The sequence below is a fragment of the Mya arenaria genome, chromosome 10 (genome assembly GCF_026914265.1).
Source record: "Mya arenaria isolate MELC-2E11 chromosome 10, ASM2691426v1".
Classification (NCBI taxonomy): Eukaryota; Metazoa; Mollusca; class Bivalvia; order Myida; family Myidae; genus Mya; species Mya arenaria.
In genome coordinates, this window is record NC_069131.1 from 6,593,487 (window position 1) to 6,613,556 (window position 20,070).

At 40.8% G+C, this 20,070-nt stretch overlaps 1 protein-coding gene across 4 annotated transcripts in view; it reads left to right on the plus strand.

The window, feature by feature from the left end:
- The first annotated feature begins 631 nt into the window (after positions 1–631).
- LOC128206986 (latent-transforming growth factor beta-binding protein 1-like) overlaps positions 632–20,070 on the plus strand; it is a 55,152-nt gene continuing 35,713 nt past the window's right edge. Inside the window, exons 1-6 of one of the 4 annotated variants that reach the window (XM_052909753.1) lie at positions 637–763; positions 3,032–3,098; positions 4,228–4,347; positions 5,789–5,917; positions 6,093–6,233; positions 7,234–7,762. In XM_052909753.1, the coding sequence (XP_052765713.1) occupies positions 761–763; positions 3,032–3,098; positions 4,228–4,347; positions 5,789–5,917; positions 6,093–6,233; positions 7,234–7,301 (528 nt within the window). In that variant the 5' untranslated portion in view covers positions 637–760 and the 3' untranslated portion in view covers positions 7,302–7,762. Of the gene's footprint in view, positions 765–3,031; positions 3,099–4,227; positions 4,348–5,788; positions 5,918–6,092; positions 6,234–7,233; positions 7,763–20,070 lie in introns of those variants that run through there. The other 3 variants (XM_052909754.1, XM_052909752.1, XM_052909755.1) reach the window with 3 other exon arrangements.

Here is a 20,070-nt window from a genome sequence, read left to right on the forward strand (position 1 = left end):
AATGTAGGTACAGGCAACATTTAGTCTACGGTTCGTACATCGTCCAAAATGTAGGTAAAGGCAACATATAGTCTACGGCCCGAACATCGTGCAAAATATAGGTACAGGCAGCATTTGGTCTACAGCCCGTACATTGTCCAAAATGTAGGTACAGGCAGCATTTGGTCTACAGCCCGTACATTGTCCAAAATGTAGGTACAGGCAGCATTTGGTCTACGGCCCGTACATCGTCAAAATAGTAGTAACAGGCAACATTTTGTCAACAGCTCGTACGTCGTTCATGGTTTAGTTACAGGCACCTTTTTGTCTACGACCCATACTTTGTCCAGAAAGTTAAGTCCACGATCCGTACATCGTCCAAAATGTACGTACAGACACCATTTTCTATAACCCGTGCTTTGTCTACAATGCTCATACCGACAGCCTTTGGTCTACTGCCCGTTCTTTGTATATTTGTAATCACAGATAGCATTTTGTTCCACATTTAGCACAACACATGATGTCAACATATGGGCTGAGTAAAAAAACAACATTGTCTTTTTTTTTTTTTTTGGTTTCAACCTAGTTTTAATTTAAACGCCGAACGGTTGCAGAAAACTGAAAACGAAATTGTGGCAGTCGCTTTAAAGATATGAAACCAAACACCCGTTGAAGCTGAAAACTTCCTATTCGGGCTGCACCTCTTCATCTGCCACTTCGTTCTGGGCCTTCGAGGAGATTGGATGCAAACTCGGTCTGGTATACTGAAGTGACTGTGAAAATGGTGAGTGCAGCATTTCTTGTGTTCAACATTATTTCTTCTAACAATATTTAGTTTAAATATGGTGTATGAAATCATTCGAAAATATTTTATTCTGCGTTTTGAAACAAACAGCTGTTTTTTTCTGTTTCGTGACGATCGGTGCCTCTCTTTAAATGTCTGTTAGGCATTGCACTTTGTGTCTCTTAACAAAGTGATAAGTATTTTTTGACAACTAGGCCTGTCAGAGATGTTGCCACTGTATTATAATAATTACGCGTTTATCTGAAGAAATCAATTAGAACTAAGTTCTGGACACGTATAAAACATTATAATGTAGAAATTGCATGCTAGAAATAAAACTAAAAAGCGGAATTCGGCTAAAAAAGCAGCTAATCATTTGGCAAGTAAATTTAAGACAATAAATAAGATGATCCATTTAACTGAAATTACAGTTAACATGTTAACAGTTTTATCTATATATGCCCTCAATCCTTTGAAATTATATAGTTGTATTTAAATTAATTTATTCTGAAATAAAATACTTTTCCCTTTGTGTGAAATGGAATAATATGCTATGAATGCTGAATCTATGTGTCCGTGTATAAAAGGCTTGAGCAGCTGTTAATAGTCGTCCCGTGAAGTAGGACACAGCTGTAAGGGGCGTTTTATAAACAATTGCTGTCACTGATTCGAACATTTTTATCAATTCGACACTACTCTTTTTGTCCATTGAACGTTAAATTAATGTCTGCTACCAAATGATATTACTTTTAGAATGTTTTAAAGGTTGGTGTTAATTCACTATACATCTTCAAAACCCGTAATTTGTTAATGAAATTAAGAAAATACCACAAACATTTACTAAGAGAGAATGCAATGTCATGTGTGACTTCTTCATAAACGAAGTATTCAAAAGACTGAAATACGACGAGGCCGCTTTAATGATAACATTGGTGTTCGTACATATTTGTGGGCCAATGACAATCGAGGATTTACCCTATTTACTGTAGCTCAATATCATGTAGAGCAGATTTAAACACTTCTATTCGTAGTATTGAGTGCAAAATTATCATGTTTAAATATCGATGTGACAATATTCAAATACAACATTAATCTACGTTTCTTCCTTTAAAGTGCTCTTTATAATAAACAACCAATCAAACAAATTTGGTTCCAAATTGTGCAATCTTTTATTGATCAGTATCAATAAAAAGCTTAACGAGGTCATTCCAGTCAAGTTATGTACGATGCAAACATACCTAGGTAATTCAAAATAATCTAAATATAAGCAATTTGTTGATTTTTAAACGAAATACATATATATTATAAATGTTCATGTTACGGTGCTTTTCCATTTTTGGCCTTGGCGGTTTAACTTACGCGCCAAATTACCGCCTGACTATACAAAGGGTAGAGCTAGTGAGTCATCTTGTCGAACACCAAATAAGCTTTCTCGGCCTGCGGCCTCGCTTCGCTCGCTCTATTTTCTGTAAATCGCTAAATTGAGCTCTAACAAATATATAGGCCACACACAACTAGTAAGGAGACTATAGATATCAATTATATTCGGATCAAACGTTTTGTCCGGACGGTAGAAGTTAGCCAATACTATATGAGGATTAAGGCCATAAACACCAAACAAAGGTTACGGCGCTACAAGAAAAAAAAACACAATGCACACATATGAAACTATCGCTATTGGCTAATATGGGTTTACCGCTTCAACACGATCAGTGACAGCGCGTCCCGATTTAAAGGAAATTATTATTTTTGATACTTCATACATGTACATGCAGGCGTTCTTTCACTTCAAGCTTTCACCTTTAATGTTGACCAAGAATTGTTTAGTTTTGTTTCGAACGATGTATACAATATTATACAAGTGTCACGCGCAAGACATAAACTCTGAGGTTTCAGTTCAATTGAGTTTAAAGGATGAACTTTAATAAAATATAATCTTCCTGAATTCCACTCCAGCAGCGTAACATTACTAGATTAAAACAAACCAAGTTTATACTGATTCGAAGGCTAGGATGGGCACATTTCCAAAATTTTATAATTGTGGATCAAGATTGTCGAATGTGGTTAATTTGTTTTATTTCATTAACATATATGGTAAAGATGGAGCCCGGCGTTCGCTTCTTCTCTCTTCTCTCTATAGCAGCTTGTGCTATTGTCGAGCTCCCTGTCTCCTTTTTAACAGAGTTGCAGGGGAAGAAACTCCAGATTACATGTGATCATGATAACACTACGGTATTTGATCTTTTAACACTATGACTCATGTTGCAGGAGTTTAAGTACTGGCTACTGGCGGTTGGTGTGGTGGTGGCGATGTCCTACGTTTCTGTCGAGGGCGGTAAGTTTATTAATGATTATTACTGATGTGATAAAAAAGTGGGCCTTTGGAGAAAAACCTGATCTTTTCATTTTATTTCATTTTCATACTGTGCTTTAAAAACAGGCAATAGATACCATTATGAAGTTCATACCTTCCGAGAACGTGAATATAAATATCATAACCTACTGTCTATCTTCTTGAAATCTACTTCACATTGGCCTGTCTTGTCCACACCGGAAGAAAAGCTTAATTCACTATGAAGATAACTTTATTTTATAATGTTCCTTGTTTCTAGATACTTGTTTCAAATTTCAAATATAAGTTGCAGATGTAAATAAAAGTAGTAGTTTACGATGTAAACGATTTAAAAAAAAAGTGTTTACTTAGGTGAGTGTGAATAAGGATCCAAATATGTTGTTTGTATTGTCCCATCAAAAGACACTACCAAATGTTGTTTATATCTAAAATTGGGAACTGTACGAATTCCCGCTATGTGCGAAGTTATGCGAAAGTGCACAGTTAAAAAGAGACTATAATACGCGGTATTCACGACTTCTTAGGCCTAAAAATACATAAGGTTTGGGTTACCTTACCCTACCTACGAAATAGGCGCCGACCCTACCGTTTTTAAATGTCAGCTGTTAAAAAATAAAACATTTTTTTTCTTTTTCTTTTTATTAGTCTGTGTTTTAATATGTAGTTTAAAGCCTTTAAAGCTTTATTCAGAATATCGATTTAACATCATTCTAAAAAGATGACAATTACGTTATTATATAAAGCTTAGATAGAACTATATCAAAAATGGCCTACTTACACTACCGGTTTCGGAAAAGGATGTAAGCCTAACCAAACCATTTTTTGGCCTTACCTTCAAACTCGCTACATATGTTTTGTTAAGCGGGATTGTGTAGAAACAGAAGGAGTACGCGGTGTTTGTAACATCATCAATAATGTCAATTTTACTAAAAAAATAAAGAAGTCATGAAATAAATCAGTTGGTAATGGCTTTGCAGTTCCATTTCGCATTATCTAGAACATCGAACACATTACTTTTCTTTCAAAATTTCAGCACCTGGTACCAACTGCACAGGTGATGCATGATGATATCCAGAATCACGGACACATTAATTTTCTTTCAAAATTTCAGCACCTGGTACTGACTGTACAGGAGATGAAGCGCTTTGTAACGCCAACGAGACATGTAACAACAACAAATGCGCTTGCAAACCCGCATTCAAGAACATGAGCAGTGAATGCGTGGCTAAAGGTATTATGATATACATTTATTTAAATCTGTCTTTCTTTATTCATTTATTCAATTATTCATTTATTCATTTATTCATTCATCCATTCGTTCATTCGTTAATTCGTTAATTCATTCATTCATTTCATTATTCTTTTTTTTCTTTAAATGTTGACATTGCATAATATGTTAACCATATTTCTTCCTTCCTTCCTTCCTTCCTTCCTTCCTTCCTTCCTTCCTTCCTTCCTTCCTTCCTTCCTTCCTTCCTTCCTTCCTTCCTTCCTTCCTTCCTTCCTTCCTTCCTTCCTTCCTTCCTTCCTTCCTTCCTTCCTTCCTTCCTTCCTTCCTGCCTTCCTCCCTCCCTCCCGTTCGTTCGCTCGCTCGCTCGCTCACTCACTCAATCACTCACTCACTCTTTCTTTCTTTCTTTCTTTCTTTCTTTCTTTCTTTCTTTCTTTCTTTCTTTCTTTCTTTCTTTCTTTCTTTCTTTCTTTCTTTCTTTCTTTCTTTCTTTTGTGCGTGTGCGTGCGTGCATGCACGCGTGCGTGCATTTTTTTATTTATTTATTTATTTATTTATTTTTTATTTATTTATTTATTATTTTATTTATTTATTTATTTATTTATCTATTTATTTATTATTTATTTATTTGGTTAGCACATTCGCTAAGAATCAAGGCGTGTCATGTTTGATTCCAGCCTGAGAATGCATGCGTTCTTAACTTAATATCTCTTATCATACTATATCATCCTAATATATCGTCTAAAACCTGGACGTATCAAGCAGTCACCAGATTCAACTTTACACTAGAGCACTCTAACCCTGATAGATCCATAAAACTGTATTAATTATTACCATTTTCTTTACATGTAAACCAATACATAAGAAAGGTCGCATAACTGACCGAATTGAATCATATCACCCATTGCAACGAGATATTTGTTCCCGCTTAAGTCTTAAATGATTATCATAATCTAAATTGTATACCCTTCGTTTTCATAATTTATCGACCAACCACTATCGTGAATAACTTAAACCTAAAATTGAGGCTTGTTTGAGTTATGAGCACAGACATTTAAAAAATAACACTAAGAGGTTTGTAATATGTGCACAAAATCTTGTTTTAACTAATAAATAAATTTTGTTCTATCGAACGTGCAGCATCTAATTTTATTGCCACATAATAATATAGACTTATCTAATTGAATTTTGGTATGTCTTTATATCTTAGTATCAGTACATGCGCAAGACAGGCTACTGCTTGTATATGAACAGTTGCTTAGAGGTCGGTGGTGTTTATATGTATATTTATTTCATCGATTTATTGATCGATTTTCATCATTTATTTTGTCTGCAGATATGTTATATGTACAGAGCCCTGCCTTTGTCAAAATGGATACCTTAAACAAATAAATGATTGTGATATGTCGTTATGTTCTAATATTTCATCTTTCTTTTAAAGGATACAACGATAATTGCACAACACCCGATGACTGTAAATCAGGGCCTTTAGGAACTAATGGCACCTGCACAGCCGGCAAATGTGCCTGCATGACCGGATACTCCATGTATATGAGCATGTGCAGCAAAGGTCGGTGGTGTCAATATGTATACATTTTTTATTGATTTATAGATCCATTTATTAGTATGCATTTTGCCTGCAGATATGTAATATTTATAGAGCCCTGCCATTGTCTAAATAAATACCCTCAAACAAATGATCTTTATATGTCGTCATGTCCCAATATTTCATCTTTCTTTTAAAGGATACGATGATTCATGCAACGCCAACACGGACTGTCAATCAGGGAATTTAGGAGACAAGGGCGTCTGTAAAAACACCACTAGCAAATGTGGCTGCATGACAGGATATTCCTGGAAGGCCTCAATGTGCCAATCCGACAATGGTGAGTGGTCTCTAAGCTATGTCAATAATTGTCACCTTGGTATATAGTATACTATCAGTGTCTTCATGTCACTGTCTTGGACATTGGGATTGATTGTTCGTCAGTGATTACTTGTCCACCATATTTGTGATACCCCCTGCCTTTATATGAATCGTGTGTAGAAATCATTGACTCCACGCGTACTTTGACCAACACAATTGCGTGCATACCCCGATAATGGCACCAACCCCGCAATTCATTCCTTATATTTACACCAATAGTTCATTTTTTTATTCAAGAATTGTTAAAAAAAACTTCATTTAATTTAAGAAAACTTTTCAGTAATCCGTTCATACCCTTTCTGTAAATAGAACGACCCGAATGTAACCGGAAACATTTTTTCAAATGACGTCACGATAACGCGGGAAAAGATCAACCACATGAAATCATTTTAAATCGTAAAATTGAAACACTTCTGGCAACAATACATTTAAAATATAATATATTATCACTTAAAATGTAGATTTATATTTTACGGGACCTGCTAACACAGTACAAACAATAACAAGATCAATAGTTTTCATGTATATGGTTATGCAATAAATTACAATCCGAACATATCCGAAGATGTTGCTTTCATCGATTGATAAACGCAATTGCCGAAAGGCAGTTCATTTAAGAAATGGAAGTTGGGGTGTAAATATTGATACATTAGCATATGTATGGGCATTATTATCCATGGATTATTTAAGAACAGGACAATATAAAGTATTTTTAATTGCTTTGAAATTGATGTCTTACGAAGCCTTTGCTTTAAAAAATGTTAATCAGTATAGAGTTGTTAGACTTAAAAATATTTTACATCTTCCAAAAGATACTGATTAATCTAAACATTTCCAATTATAAATCACAGTTTTGAGTCATGATTTTAGTCTTTAGATAGGCTCGTCAAATACAATGTTTTGTAACGACATTTGACACACTGTATTATGTTATTTGACACAATTCATTTTCTTTACAGGCGCGACAGGTCTGACCATATCTATCACGCTGATTCTTGGAGCCCTCTTGGCCAAGAAGATATGTTAGGACAAGCAACCTTCGACACTGAATACTTTAGAAGAACTACGTATGAAAGTGAATACAAAGTTAAATACAAAATTATAAATGCTTATCAATTTCATAAGTTCAGATATTTTAATGTTAATGAAGATAATGTTAATTGACAACTAGATATAATTACACAATAACTGTTTTGAATACCGCTACAATTGTGATGTATTGAATATAATATTTACACACTCCACATTAACCCTCATATTGCATGTATACACCTGGTTATATATTTTCATAGAGTTGCTTTAATGTCAGACGTAGTTCTACAAACCATTATGTCATATATTCACGCCTACTTATTGTTTATTTAACTCAGTCAATGGTTTTATGATCTTTCCACGGACAGTGGAGAGGGAGACCTTTAAATGTTGACATTGCATAATCTGTTAACCACATTTGTAAATCGTATATAAAATAAAACTTGCAAAATTTAATTGTTGGAATTATTTGGCATTCTTATTTTCTTAGAAACTTAATGGACACGCCTTGAAGGCAAACAACGTCAAGTAACAACTACACGTACACAAACATATCTTAATTAATAAAGGTTGGGATTAGCGCCTCGGATTGGTCAGCAAACACGAGTTACTCGTCCCGTCATGTATCAATAATTGCAAACCAAGAGCATTAAAGCCGATCTAAGCCAATACCAACTTGAATAACTGTCGCCCTGGCTGGTAGTCTTACAGTTAACACTGTCTTGCATTCAGCCCAACATATAAAATTAATGCAGCATGACTGTCGCCTTGGCTAGTAGACAGCATGACTGTCGCCTTGTCTAACAGTTAACACTTGCATACAGCCCAACATATAAACGCAGCATGACAGTCGTTCTGGCTAGTAGGCTTACAGTTAGCACTTGCATTCAGCCAAAGATATATGCAGCATGGTTGTTGCACCTGCTGGTAGTCTTACAGTTAACACTTGCATTCAGCCCATGATATATGCAGAATGACTGTCGCCCTGGCTAGTAGTCTTACAGTTAACACTTGCATTCAGCCCAAGATATATACAGCATGGTTGTTGCACTGGCTGGTAGTCTTACAGTTAACACTTGCATTCAGCCCTGATATATGCAGCATGGTTGTTGCACTGGCTGGTAGTCTTTTAGTTAACACTTGCATTCAGCCCATGATAAATGCAGCATGACTACCGCCCTGGCTAGTAGTCTTACAACTAACACATGCATTCAACCCAAGATATAAATGCAGCATGACAGTCGCCCTGGCTAGTAGTCTTACAGTTAACACTTACATTCAGCCCATGATATATGAAGCATGACTGTCGCTCTGGCTAGTAGTCTTACAGTTTACACTTGCATTCAGCCCATGATATATGCAGAATGACTGTCGCCCTGGCTAGTAGTCTTACAGTTAACACTTGCATTCAGCCCAAGATATATACAGCATGGTTGTTGCACTGGCTGGTAGTCTTACAGTTAACACTTGCATTCAGCCCTGATATATGCAGCATGGTTGTTGCACTGGCTGGTAGTCTTTTAGTTAACACTTGCATTCAGCCCATGATAAATGCAGCATGACTACCGCCCTGGCTAGTAGTCTTACAACTAACACATGCATTCAACCCAAGATATAAATGCAGCATGACAGTCGCCCTGGCTAGTAGTCTTACAGTTAACACTTACATTCAGCCCATGATATATGAAGCATGACTGTCGCTCTGGCTAGTAGTCTTACAGTTTACACTTGCATTCAGCCCATGATATATGCAGAATGACTGTCGCCCTGGCTAGTAGCCTTACAGTTAACACTTGCATTCAGCCCAAGATATATACAGCATGGTTGTTGCACTGGCTGGTAGTCTTACAGTTAACACTTGCATTCAGCCCTGATATATGCAGCATGGTTGTTGCACTGGCTGGTAGTCTTTTAGTTAACACTTGCATTCAGCCCATGATAAATGCAGCATGACTACCGCCCTGGCTAGTAGTCTTACAACTAACACATGCATTCAACCCAAGATATAAATGCAGCATGACAGTCGCCCTGGCTAGTAGTCTTACAGTTAACACTTACATTCAGCCCATGATATATGAAGCATGACTGTCGCCCTGGCTGGTAGTCTTACAGTTTACACTTGCATTCAGCCCATGATATATACAGAATGACTGTCGCCCTGGCTGGTAGTCTTACAACTAACACATGCATTCAACCCAAGATATAAATGCAGCATGACAGTCGCCCTGGCTAGTAGTCTTACAGTTAACACTTACATTCAGCCCATGATATATGAAGCATGACTGTCGCTCTGGCTAGTAGTCTTACAGTTTACACTTGCATTCAGCCCATGATATATGCAGAATGGCTGTCGCCCTGGCTAGTAGTCTTACAGTTAACACTTGCATTCAGCCCAAGATATATACAGCATGGTTGTTGCACTGGCTGGTAGTCTTACAGTTAACACTTGCATTCAGCCCTGATATATGCAGCATGGTTGTTGCACTGGCTGGTAGTCTTTTAGTTAACACTTGCATTCAGCCCATGATAAATGCAGCATGACTACCGCCCTGGCTAGTAGTCTTACAACTAACACATGCATTCAACCCAAGATATAAATGCAGCATGACAGTCGCCCTGGCTAGTAGTCTTACAGTTAACACTTACATTCAGCCCATGATATATGAAGCATGACTGTCGCTCTGGCTATTAGTCTTACAGTTTACACTTGCATTCAGCCCATGATATATGCAGAATGACTGTCGCCCTGGCTAGTAGCCTTACAGTTAACACTTGCATTCAGCCCAAGATATATACAGCATGGTTGTTGCACTGGCTGGTAGTTTTACAGTTAACACTTGCATTCAGCCCTGATATATGCAGCATGGTTGTTGCACTGGCTGGTAGTCTTTTAGTTAACACTTGCATTCAGCCCATGATAAATGCAGCATGACTACCGCCCTGGCTAGTAGTCTTACAACTAACACATGCATTCAACCCAAGATATAAATGCAGCATGACAGTCGCCCTGGCTAGTAGTCTTACAGTTAACACTTACATTCAGCCCATGATATATGAAGCATGACTGTCGCTCTGGCTAGTAGTCTTACAGTTTACACTTGCATTCAGCCCATGATATATGCAGAATGACTGTCGCCCTGGCTGGTAGTCTTACAGTTTACACTTGCATTCAGCCCATGATATATGAAGCATGGTTGTTGCACTGGCTGGTAGTCTTATAGTTAAAACCTGCATTCTATCCAAGATATAAATGCAGCATGATTGTTGCGCTGGCTAGTAGTCTTACAGTTAACACTTGCATTCAGCCCATGATATATGCAGAATGACTGTCGCCCTGGCTGGTAGTCTTACAGTTTACACTTGCATTCAGCCCATGATATATGAAGCATGGGTGTTGCACTGGCTGGTAGTCTTTTAGTTAAAACTTGCATTCTGTCCAAGATATAAATGAAGCACGGCTGTCGCCCTGGCTAGTAGGCTTACAGTTAACACTTGCATTCAGCAAATTATGTATGCAGCATGGTGGTTGCACTGGCTAGTAGGCCTACAGTTGACTTGCATTCAGCCAAAGATATAAATGCAGCATGACTGTCGCCCTGGCTAATAGTCTTACAGTTAACACTTGCATTTAGCCCAAGATATAAATGCAGCATGACTGTCGCCCTGGCTAGTAGTCTTACAGTTAACACTTGCATTTAGCCCAAGATATAAATGCAGCATGACTGTCGCCCTGGCTAGTAGTCTTACAGTTAACACTTGCATTTAGCCCAAGATATAAATGCAGCATGACTGTCGCCTTGGCTGGTAGTCTTACAGTTAACACTTGAATTCAGCCCATGATATAAATGCAGCATGACTGTCGCCCTGGCTGGTAGTCTTACAGTTAACACTTGCATTTAGCCCATGATAAATGCAGTATGACTGTCGCCCTGGCTAGAAGTATTACAGTTGACTAGCATTCAGCCCATGATATATGAAGCATGACTGTCGCCCTGGCTGGTAGTCTTACAGTTGACTTGCATTTAGCCCATGATATATGGAGCATGACTGTCGCCCTTTCTGGTAGTCTTACAGTTAACACTTGCATTCAGCCAAAGATGTAAATGCCCCTGGCTGGTAGTCATACAGTTGACTTGCATTCAGCCCATGATATATGTAGAATAACTGTCGCCCTGGCTAATAGTCTTACAGTTGACTCTTGCATTCAGCCCATGATAAATGCAGCATGACTGTCGCCCTGGCTAGTAGGCTTACAGTTAACACTTGCATTCAGCACATGATATATGCAGCATGACTGTCGCCCTGGCTGGTAGTCTTACAGTTAACACTTGCATTCAGCCCAACATAAATACAGCATGACTGTCGCCCTAGCTAGTAGGCTTACAGTTGACTTGCATTCAGCCCATGATATATACAGCATGGTTGTTGCACTGGCTAGTAGGCCTACAGTTGACTAGCATTCAGCCTATGGTATATCCAGCATGGTTGTTGCACTGGCTGGTAGTCTTGCAAATAGCATTTGCATTCAACCCATGATATATGCAGCATGGTTGTTGCACTGGCTAGTAGTTCTACAGTTAACACTTGTATTCAGCCTACGATACATGCAGCATTGTTGTTGCGCTGTCTAGTAGGCTTTCAGTTGACTTGCATTCAGCCCATGATATATGTAGCATGGTTGTTACACTGGCTAGTATGCTTACAATTGACTTGCATTTAGCCCATGATATATGCAGCAAGGTTGTTACACTTCAATGGTAACTTTTAATTGTTCAGTAACCGAGTGCAATTTCGGCTTACATCATTTGAGTGTACTAGGGGAGCGAAACCTACCGTTTTTACGCCTAAGGGCGGCGAGGGTTGCCTATAATGGCAGCCGTTGAGAGCAAGCGATTAGGGACGAATTGCATAAAATCAAGCAGAAACTGTTGTCAATTATAACCCAATACAGTCGTGCTGATGCCGAACGATCTACTGAATATTTTTCACAGCAGCCATTCCGACGGCATAGATAATTAACTTTTGAACTACTTAGAGTAAATTATGTTTGTTAAGTAAACAAAGTGTTTTAATAAGTACAGTAGAATAGAAGGATGCGCATGGTCATTGCCACGATACCCAAAATCGCGTCTTGTAATCGATGGAAAAAGGAAGATATAAAGGAACACCAAAAGGTGTTAACTTAAAATTGAGGTGTAACGAAGCCTTTGTTTTTGAAATGTTAATCAGTATAGAGTTGTAAGGCTTAAGAAGAACAACGAAACATTAATACATTTACATCTTCCAAATGATACTGATACATTGACACATCCCCAATAATAAATCATAGCTTTGCGTCATGATTTTAGCCTTTAGATAGGCTTGTCATATCAAATAGGGTAGATATGTAACGACATTCGAAACACTGTATTATGTATTTTAACACTTAGTTCATGCTTTTGTTCAATCCCACGCGCGGCAGGTCTGACTATATCTATCACACTGATGCTTGGAGCCCTCTAAGCCAAAAATATAGTTTAGGACCAGCTGAGGTGTCATAGTCTAGATTGCAGGAGTAAACCTCACTACCCGTACCGGAGGCGCCATGGTCTAGGTTGCAGGAGTATGCCTAACCACCCGTCCAGGAGGCGCCATGGTCTAGGTTGCAGGAGTATACCTTACCACCCGTCCAAGAGGCGCCATGGTCTCGGTTGCAGGAGTATACCTTTCCACCCATCCAGGAGGGGCCATGGTCTAGGTTGCAGGAATATACCTTACTACCCGTCTAGGAGGTGCCATGGTCTAGGTTGCTGGAGTATACCTTACCACCCGTCTAGGAGGTGCCATGGTCTAGGTTGCTGGAGTATACCTTACCACCCGTTTAGGAGGCGCCATGGTCTAGGTTGCTGGAGTATACCTTACCACCCGTCCAAGAGGCGCCATAGTCTTGGTTGCGGTAGTATACCTAACCACCCGTCCAGGAGGCGCCATGGTCTTGGTTGCGGTAGTATACCTAACCACCCGTCCAGGAGGCGCCATAGTCTTGGTTGCGGTAGTATACCTAACCACCCGTCCAGGAGGCGCTATGGTCTTGGTTGCGGTAGTATACCTTACCACCCGTCCAAGAGGCGCCATAGTCTTGGTTGCAGGAGTATACCTTACCACCCGTCCAAGAGGCGCCATGGTCTCGGTTGCAGGAGTATACCTTTCCACCCATCCAGGAGGGGCCATGGTCTAGGTTGCAGGAATATACCTTACTACCCGTCTAGGAGGTGCCATGGTCTAGGTTGCTGGAGTATACCTTACCACCCGTCTAGGAGGTGCCATGGTCTAGGTTGCTGGAGTATACCTTACCACCCGTTTAGGAGGCGCCATGGTCTAGGTTGCTGGAGTATACCTTACCACCCGTCCAGGAGGCGCCATGGTCTAGGTTGCTGGAGTATACCTTACCACCCGTCCAAGAGGCGCTATGGTCTAGGTTGCAGGAGTATACCTTACCACCCGTCTAGGAGGTGCCATGGTCTAGGTTGCTGGAGTATACCTTACCACCCGTCTAGGAGGTGCCATGGTCTAGGTTGCTGGAGTATACCTTACCACCCGTTTAGGAGGCGCCATGGTCTAGGTTGCTGGAGTATACCTTACCACCCGTCCAGGAGGCGCTATGGTCTAGGCTGCATGAGTATACCTTACCACCCGTCCAGGAGGCGCTATGGTCTAGGTTGCTGGAGTATACCTTACCACCCGTCTAGGAGGTGCCATGGTCTAGGTTGCTGGAGTATACCTTACCACCCGTCCAAGAGGCGCTATGGTCTAGGTTGCTGGAGTATACCTTACCACCCGTCCAGGAGGCGCCATGGTCTAGGCTGCTGGAGTATACCTTACCACCCGTCCAAGAGGCGCCATGGTCTAGGTTGCTGGAGTATACCTTACTACCCGTCCAAGAGGCGCTATGGTCTAGGTTGCAGGAGTATACCTTACCACCCGTCTAGGAGGTGCCATGGTCTAGGTTGCTGGAGTATACCTTACCACCCGTTTAGGAGGCGCCATGGTCTAGGTTGCTGGAGTATACCTTACCACCCGTCCAAGAGGCGCTATGGTCTAGGTTGCTGGAGTATACCTTACCACCCGTTTAGGAGGCGCCATGGTCTAGGTTGCTGGAGTATACCTTACCACCCGTCCAAGAGGCGCTATGGTCTAGGTTGCTGGAGTATACCTTACCACCCGTCCAGGAGGCGCCATGGTCTAGGCTGCTGGAGTATACCTTACCACCCGTCCAGGAGGCGCCATGGTCTAGGCTGCTGGAGTATACCTTACCACCCGTCCAGGAGGCGCCATGGTCTAGGTTGCTGGAGTATACCTTACCAACCGTCCAGGAGGCGCTATGGTCTAGGTTGCTGGAGTATACCTTACCACCCGTCCAAGAGGCGCTATGGTCTAGGTTGCTGGAGTATACCTTACCACCCGTCCAGGAGGCGCCATGGTCTAGGTTGCTGGAGTATACCTTACCACCCGTCCAAGAGGCGCTATGGTCTAGGTTGCTGGAGTATACCTTACCACCCGTCCAGGAGGCGCCATGGTCTAGGTTGCTGGAGTATACCTTACCACCCGTCCAGGAGGCGCCATGGTCTAGGTTGCTGGAGTATACCTTACCACCCGTCCAGGAGGCGCTATGGTCTAGGTTGCTGGAGTATACCTTACCAACCGTCCAGGAGGCGACATGGTCTAGGTTGCTGGAGTATACCTTACCACCCGTCTAGGAGGTGCCATGGTCTAGGTTGCTGGAGTATACCTTACCACCCGTTTAGGAGGCGCCATGGTCTAGGTTGCTGGAGTATACCTTACCACCCGTCCAGGAGGCGCCATGGTCTAGGTTGCTGGAGTATACCTTACCACCCGTCCAGGAGGCGCCATGGTCTAGGTTGCTGGAGTATACCTTACCACCCGTCCAGGAGGCGCCATGGTCTAGGCTGCTGGAGTATACCTTACCACCCGTCCAGGAGGCGCCATGGTCTAGGTTGCTGGAGTATACCTTACCACCCGTCCAAGAGGCGCTATGGTCTAGGTTGCTGGAGTATACCTTACCACCCGTCCAGGAGGCGCCATGGTCTAGGCTGCTGGAGTATACCTTACCACCCGTCCAGGAGGCGCCATGGTCTAGGCTGCTGGAGTATACCTTACCACCCGTCCAGGAGGCGCCATGGTCTAGGTTGCTGGAGTATACCTTACCAACCGTCCAGGAGGCGCTATGGTCTAGGTTGCTGGAGTATACCTTACCACCCGTCCAAGAGGCGCTATGGTCTAGGTTGCTGGAGTATACCTTACCACCCGTCCAGGAGGCGCCATGGTCTAGGTTGCATGAGTATACCTTACCACCCGTCCAAGAGGCGCTATGGTCTAGGTTGCTGGAGTATACCTTACCACCCGTCCAGGAGGCGCTATGGTCTAGGCTGCATGAGTATACCTTACCACCTGTCCAGGAGGCGCCATGGTCTAGGTTGCAGGAGTATACCTTACCACCCGTCTAGGAGGTGCCATTGTCTATGGGATTACACCTTACTACCCCTCCAGGAGGCGCCATGGTCTAGGCAGCAGGAGTATACCTTACCACCCGTCTAGGAGGTGCCACTGTCTATGGGATTACACCTTACTACCCGTCCAGGAGGCGCCATGGTCTAGGTTACAGGAGTATACCTTACTACCCGTCCAAGAGGCGCTATGGTCTAGGTTGCAGGAGTATACCTTACCACCCGTCTAGGAGGCGCCATTGTCTATGGGATTACATCTTACTACACGTACAGGAGGTGCCATTGTCTCGGCAGCATTAGTGTACCTTACCACCCGTCCTTCATACACCAGTGTCTATGCTGCATGAGTATACCTTAGCACCGTTACTGGTGGCGCCATGGTCTAGGCTACAGGTGTATGCCTTACCACCCGTCTAAGAGGGGCCATGATCTTAGATTGCAGGAGTATGCATATCACCCGTCCAGGCGGCGCCTTGGTCTAGGTTGCAGGAGTATGCCTTACCACCCGTCCAGGAGGGGCCATGGTCTAGGTTACAGGAGTACACCTTACTACCCGTACAGGAGGTGCCATTGTCTAGGCAGCAGGAGTGTACCTTACCACCAGTCCAGGAGGCGCCATGGTCTAGGTTGCAGGAATATACATTACCCTACCTCTAGGAGGCAGGAGTTTACCTTTCCACCCGATCAGGAAGCGCCATGGTCTAAGTTGCAGGAGTATGCCTTAACACAAATCCAGAAGGCGCTATGATTTAGGTTGCAGGAGTATACCTAACCATCCGTCCAGGCGGTGCCATGGTCTAGGTTGCTGGAGTATACCTTACCATCCGTCCAGGCGGCGCTATGGTCTAGGTTGCAGGAGTAAACATTACCACACATCCAGGAGGCGCCATGGTCTAGGTTGCGGGAGTATATCTTACCACCCGTCCATGTGGTGCCATGGTATAGTATTACAATTATGCAGTGAAAAAAACAACATTTGTCAACGAATATTTGAATAAACCCGAATTTGAAAGTTAGTGAAAATTACATTTACTTAAATGGTGAAGATAGACAAACCCATCTTATAAAAGGTATATGTAACACTTGTGATATAAATTACAAAATAGAATTGCCTTGCACGAAAATATTAATTTTTATATGATACTTCGCAATAAACAGGTCTAATTGTTATGACATATTGCAATGGCACCTCCGACAATTTGAATAAAAAAGGAATCTGTGTTTGCCTATCTTCTATTCCCACGGTTTATGACGAAGACAAGATATCAAATGCTTAAGCTAAGGGTGTCATATTTAACAATCCATAAAACATGATCTTGACGTACATTTAAATTAAAATTAGTTCATTCATGTGTATTGCATAACAAAATAATAACAACTTAAGAAAATATATGACTAAATAAGAATGATACAAATATATGCATACACAACCATATAAACTATATAACATGTAATAAGATTATATATATATATAGAAAACAAAACTGTTACTTCCTAAATTTAGCCCTATTATTCGAATTTTGAATAAAGAATAACTAGTCCAAACAAGACAACGGTCTTGCACCGACTGAGTGACTGATTTTCGCATGTGCATGAAGTTAGTACCGCAGCACCGTATCACCGTATCACCACGGCCACGGTGCTAGCACCGGTTTTTCTGACATTTACCAAAAATTATTTAAAAGTGATGAAATGCTTTGTTTCATTGCTAAAAATGTATATATAATTATGACATTCATGTCGTAGTGATATTTGAATTGCCTGGGGTTAAGGCAAGGCTACGTGACCTTTGGACATAAAGTCTGCTACTTTTAGCTCGTTTGTACCACTTGTATACTTGCTTGCTATGGAATAAAAAACTTGACACGAGAAAGTGGACAACGGCCACCAATACCACAATGTAACCTAGGTGCTCGCACCGTGGCCGCGGTGATTGCACCGCGCTATCACTGCGGTGATGCGATGATTCGGTGCTAACTACACATGATTCTCGCATGGTTTGCGAGCCAATCTATTGAAAGCATAGACCTTTGTTATTGTAATTGGTCTTCAATTCAAGAATTGCTACCCATAGTGGACCGGTATTCATAACACAACTCAATTATTTTCTTTTCTAAAGCCGATTAACCTTATATTATTAAGTCTAAATTATAATAAGTAATGGAGTTTTTTATATGAAATATGTTTATTACATAAACAATATGGAAATGAAGTACTTAGTAGATAGTTTCTATTCATTTAATCATATGACCAGTGAGATACTTAGCTATGGGAAAGGACTTAACTTAGAAGAATGAATTAAATCAGAATTACCGGCCCAGGTCATAGGTGGCAATTTCGGTCAAGGGTTTAAAACAATGGACATTGGATATTCGAAGGTAAATGTATTGCAGGCACGAACGACATTGGACATTCAAAATGAGAGTCGTGCTGGCACGACATTGGACATTTAAAACTGAATGTCGATCACATTGTACATTCAAAAACAAATGTCGTGCGGGCACGAGAGTAGACATGTGACGTTCAAAAGTGAAAGTCGTCCTGGCAAGACTTTTGACATTTGACATTTAAAAATGAATGTCTTGCTGGAACGACATAGGACATTTGACATTCAAAAACGAATTTCTTGCGCGACATTGGGTATTCAAAAATAAATGACGTGTCAAAACGACATTGGACATTCAAAAATGGAGAACGTGATGACAAAAATGAAGAACGTGATTGTACGACATTTGACTTTCAAAAATGGAAAACACAATGGCATGACATTGAACAATGAATATTCAGAAAATGTCGTGCTGGCATGGCACTGGACACCCAAAAATGAATGACGACATTGAACAATGGACTTTCAGAAAATGTCATGCTAGCACGATATTGGACATTCAAAAATTGATAAAAAAATCTTTCTTCCAGCACGACCAATTTTGAATGTCCAATAACTTATCCCTTGCTAGCCAGACATTCCTTTATCAATGTTCAAGTTCAATTCACGACTTTCATTTAGAAATGTCTAATGTCAACTCTCGTGTCAGGATGATACTCGGATTTGAATGTCCAATGTGCCATTACGACTTTCATTTTGAATGTCCATTGTCCAATGTCGTGCCAGCAAGACATTTGTTTTTAAAAGCCTAATGCCCAATTTTGTATTTCTGAATGCCAATTGTCCAATGTCGTGCCAGCACGACTTTTATTTGTGCATGTCCAGTGTCCAATGTCGTACCAGCACGACTTTTATTTATGAATATCCGATGGACAATGTCGTACCAGTGCTACATTCAACTTGATTTTCGATTGTTCTATCTCATGCCAGCAAGGTATTCATTTTAAAATGTCGAATGTCCAATGTCGTATGATTAGCTATCTTCACACATCTATTATAAGCACCATCCATCAATTAAGATTATAGTATGCATGGCTACTAGAATTGCCTCTGTAGTTGTACACCCGATGACAATTGGATATTTTACTGCTTCTCTTGTGCCCTTAACTTTGTTTAAACAAAATCTTATCAATCAATATAAAATGTTTGATTTAAATAGTTTGAGAATAAAGAAAAGCTTTAGTTTGACAAGTTTTCATGAACGAAAGGACAATATATATACTGAGAAGGCAGCTTTGAAGCTAATACTTAATATTATGCAACCGGACATCGAATTAACCTGGAACTCCTTGGTGAGAACTGAGAGAGCTTACCTCTGCACTTACCCTACAGCCGGATTTCTCGACAGTCGCCTCTTAAAAATAATGCATATCACAAACCATATAGTACGGATGTTTAACGCGAGTATTCCTCAACGTTTAAGTTATGAAAAAAAGACCAAATATGTATCTGATTATCTACCGGAACGCAAACATGCATTTCAAATCTCATTATATCAGCAAACAAATGTTGCAAAACAGGTTTGTCGAGTTTCAGTTGAAATAAGCAAACCATCCAAATCCAAGCATTGCACTACATGTTGATGTAATATTATAATATTTAACCAATTGGTTTTAACGTGGCATAAACCAAGACAAACATAGTTTGCATAGCCTGTGATTTTCATCTCTCGTGTCACCAAAACAACTCGCGCAGTTAAAGGAACATACTCACTTTTATTGAGCTATTGAAACTGATCTCACAAACATACACAATTGACAGAATAGCATGATAAGAGTCTAATTTGAATGTGATTGTTTTCTTTGTATTACTGTTTTGCGGGATAGAAAAAGCCCGTGGCTCAACGATTCTACAAGTCTACAAGTCTAAGATTT